The sequence below is a fragment of the Protobothrops mucrosquamatus genome, unplaced genomic scaffold (assembly GCF_001527695.2).
Source record: "Protobothrops mucrosquamatus isolate PMUCROS unplaced genomic scaffold, P.Mucros_1.0 scaffold374, whole genome shotgun sequence".
NCBI classification, from domain to species: domain Eukaryota; kingdom Metazoa; phylum Chordata; class Lepidosauria; order Squamata; family Viperidae; genus Protobothrops; species Protobothrops mucrosquamatus.
Genome location: NW_015386706.1, coordinates 439,757 through 441,621, shown reverse-complemented (window position 1 = coordinate 441,621; position 1,865 = coordinate 439,757). Strand labels below are relative to the sequence as shown.

At 59.6% G+C, this 1,865-nt stretch overlaps 1 protein-coding gene across 1 annotated transcript in view; it reads right to left on the bottom strand.

Moving 5' to 3' along the window:
• The window catches only part of MYO18B (myosin XVIIIB), a 39,551-nt gene that overhangs the window by 30,731 nt on the left and 6,955 nt on the right, over positions 1-1,865 (bottom strand). The window contains exons 10-11 of the mRNA XM_015815768.1: positions 1,181-1,244; positions 685-829 (exon numbers count right to left, since the gene is read on the bottom strand). Of these exons, the coding sequence (XP_015671254.1) occupies positions 685-829; positions 1,181-1,244 (209 nt within the window). The remainder of the gene's footprint in view (positions 1-684; positions 830-1,180; positions 1,245-1,865) is intronic.

The following is a 1,865-nucleotide window of genomic DNA, read 5'->3' as shown; positions in this document are numbered from 1 at the left end:
CATGGGTGAAATTACCCTGAGGCGCAGTGCATGCTAGGGAGACGTTTATGAATGGAGCCCCAGCAGATTCCCCGGCCCTGCGTGTGCCTGTCTCTTTGAGAGGGAAGTGCATAAATCGTCAGGAGTGACTGCAGGAGAGCGGGTGGGCGGCCTTAAAGAATTTATGAGCAACTTCACAGCTTCTCACTCTCTCTCTCTCGCTGCATCTTAAGGGGCTTCGCAAACCAGCAGGGTTTCCACCAAAGAGTCTCTCCCCAGTTTAACTCCGACCCAGAAACAAGGAACTGGCAGGGGAGGGAGGAGAAAGATGGCTGGTCAGGCCACAGGGGGGCGGGGGGGGGGGCTCAGAGCCAGGGCAACGGAATCCAACAGGGCACTTGAGCATCTCTATAACCCTTTGGACACACAGCCCCCCCTCCCAAAACACAGCCCACTCCGAGCCCACAACGGGGCTCAGGGCACAGGGAGACCTTGGACTCTACGGCCATCTGCCCTGGCAACTGCGCCTCTTCCGGCCAGCTCGAGAGAGACCAGGAGCCGCTTGACCGGCCTCACCCGGCCAGTCGGTGCCCCTCCCTCTCCTTGGCTCTTCGAGGTGTCCTGGGCAGCATCTCAGAGAAAAGACGGGCAGGGGCAGGGGAGGGGCCGCCCCACGGGGCTCCTGCCCCCTCTTCCTGGCTGTACCTTTGCAGACACCAGCAGCCCCCAGGTGATAAATGCCAGCCAAGACTCGCCAGAGCGCTTCCTGCTCAGCCGCCTCCACCCCCAGGGTCCCCAGGGCGGCTTGGAGCTGAGCAAAGGCGGCCACAGCCTCCTGCTTCTCTTCTCCCTGCAAGGAGGAAGAGTGTCCCAGAATCCCCCACCAGCCTCAAGGCAGGTCCCGCAGCCACAGCACCCCCCCCTCCATCCAGGGAAAGGCAGAACCGGCTGGGGGGTGGGCTGGGGGCGGGAGAGACTCTGCCTGGCCAAGATGAGGGGGAGGGGGGCGGCCCCCTCCGCCCCAGAGAGGCCTTTGCGGGTCCTCCTGCTCCCCTCAGCAAGAATCGGACTCTGATGGAAATGGCTGATGGAACAAGTTCTCAGCACAGGGGGCGGGGGGGAGGGAGGGAACCGGCCTGACCCACAGACTTTCTCGGGGGACACCCAGCCAGGGGGGAGAGCGGGAGACGGAGCTACTTACCTTCAGGCTGGCTCTGATGCCAAAGTAGCTGTTCTCTGCCATCTGATGCAGATGCAAAGTTGACCTATTGGAAGAGGTTGGGGGGGGGGAGGGGACAGAGTTAAGCACTTGCAAAAAGCACTGATGCCCAGGGGGCCTGCAAGTATTTGGGAGCCAGTCAGCATCTTCGCTGCCAGCCAGAGCAATCAAGAGGCGCCCACAAAAGGGCCGCTGCTTGATAAAGCCCCCCCCCCCCAGGCCTGGTAGCATGGCAGCCTTTCTTGGCTCTCTGGCCCCCTCTGCTGGGGAAGGGAAGCCTCTTAAAGCAGCCAGGAGCAGCTACTGTACAGCAGCCTCCCCTTTAGAGTGGGGGGGCCCTGGCCTAGACTAAGTGGAATTTTCCTCCTATGGGATTTTCCCATGTATTTTACCAGGAAACATAGATAGGGCAGGCTAGGAAGGTCAGTGCCCTCCTAAGCATGCCCAAGCACTCCGAGTTTGTTGGCGATGTCCATTTTGCTCTGTGAGTTCATGGTGACCTAACCCTAACCCTAAGTGGAATTTTCCTCCTATGGGATTTTCCCATGTATTTTACCAGGAAACATGGATAGGGCAGGCTAGGAAGGTCAGTGCCCTCCTAACCATACCCAAGCACTCCGAGTTTGTTGGCGATGTCCATTTTGCTCTATGAGTTCATGGTGACCTA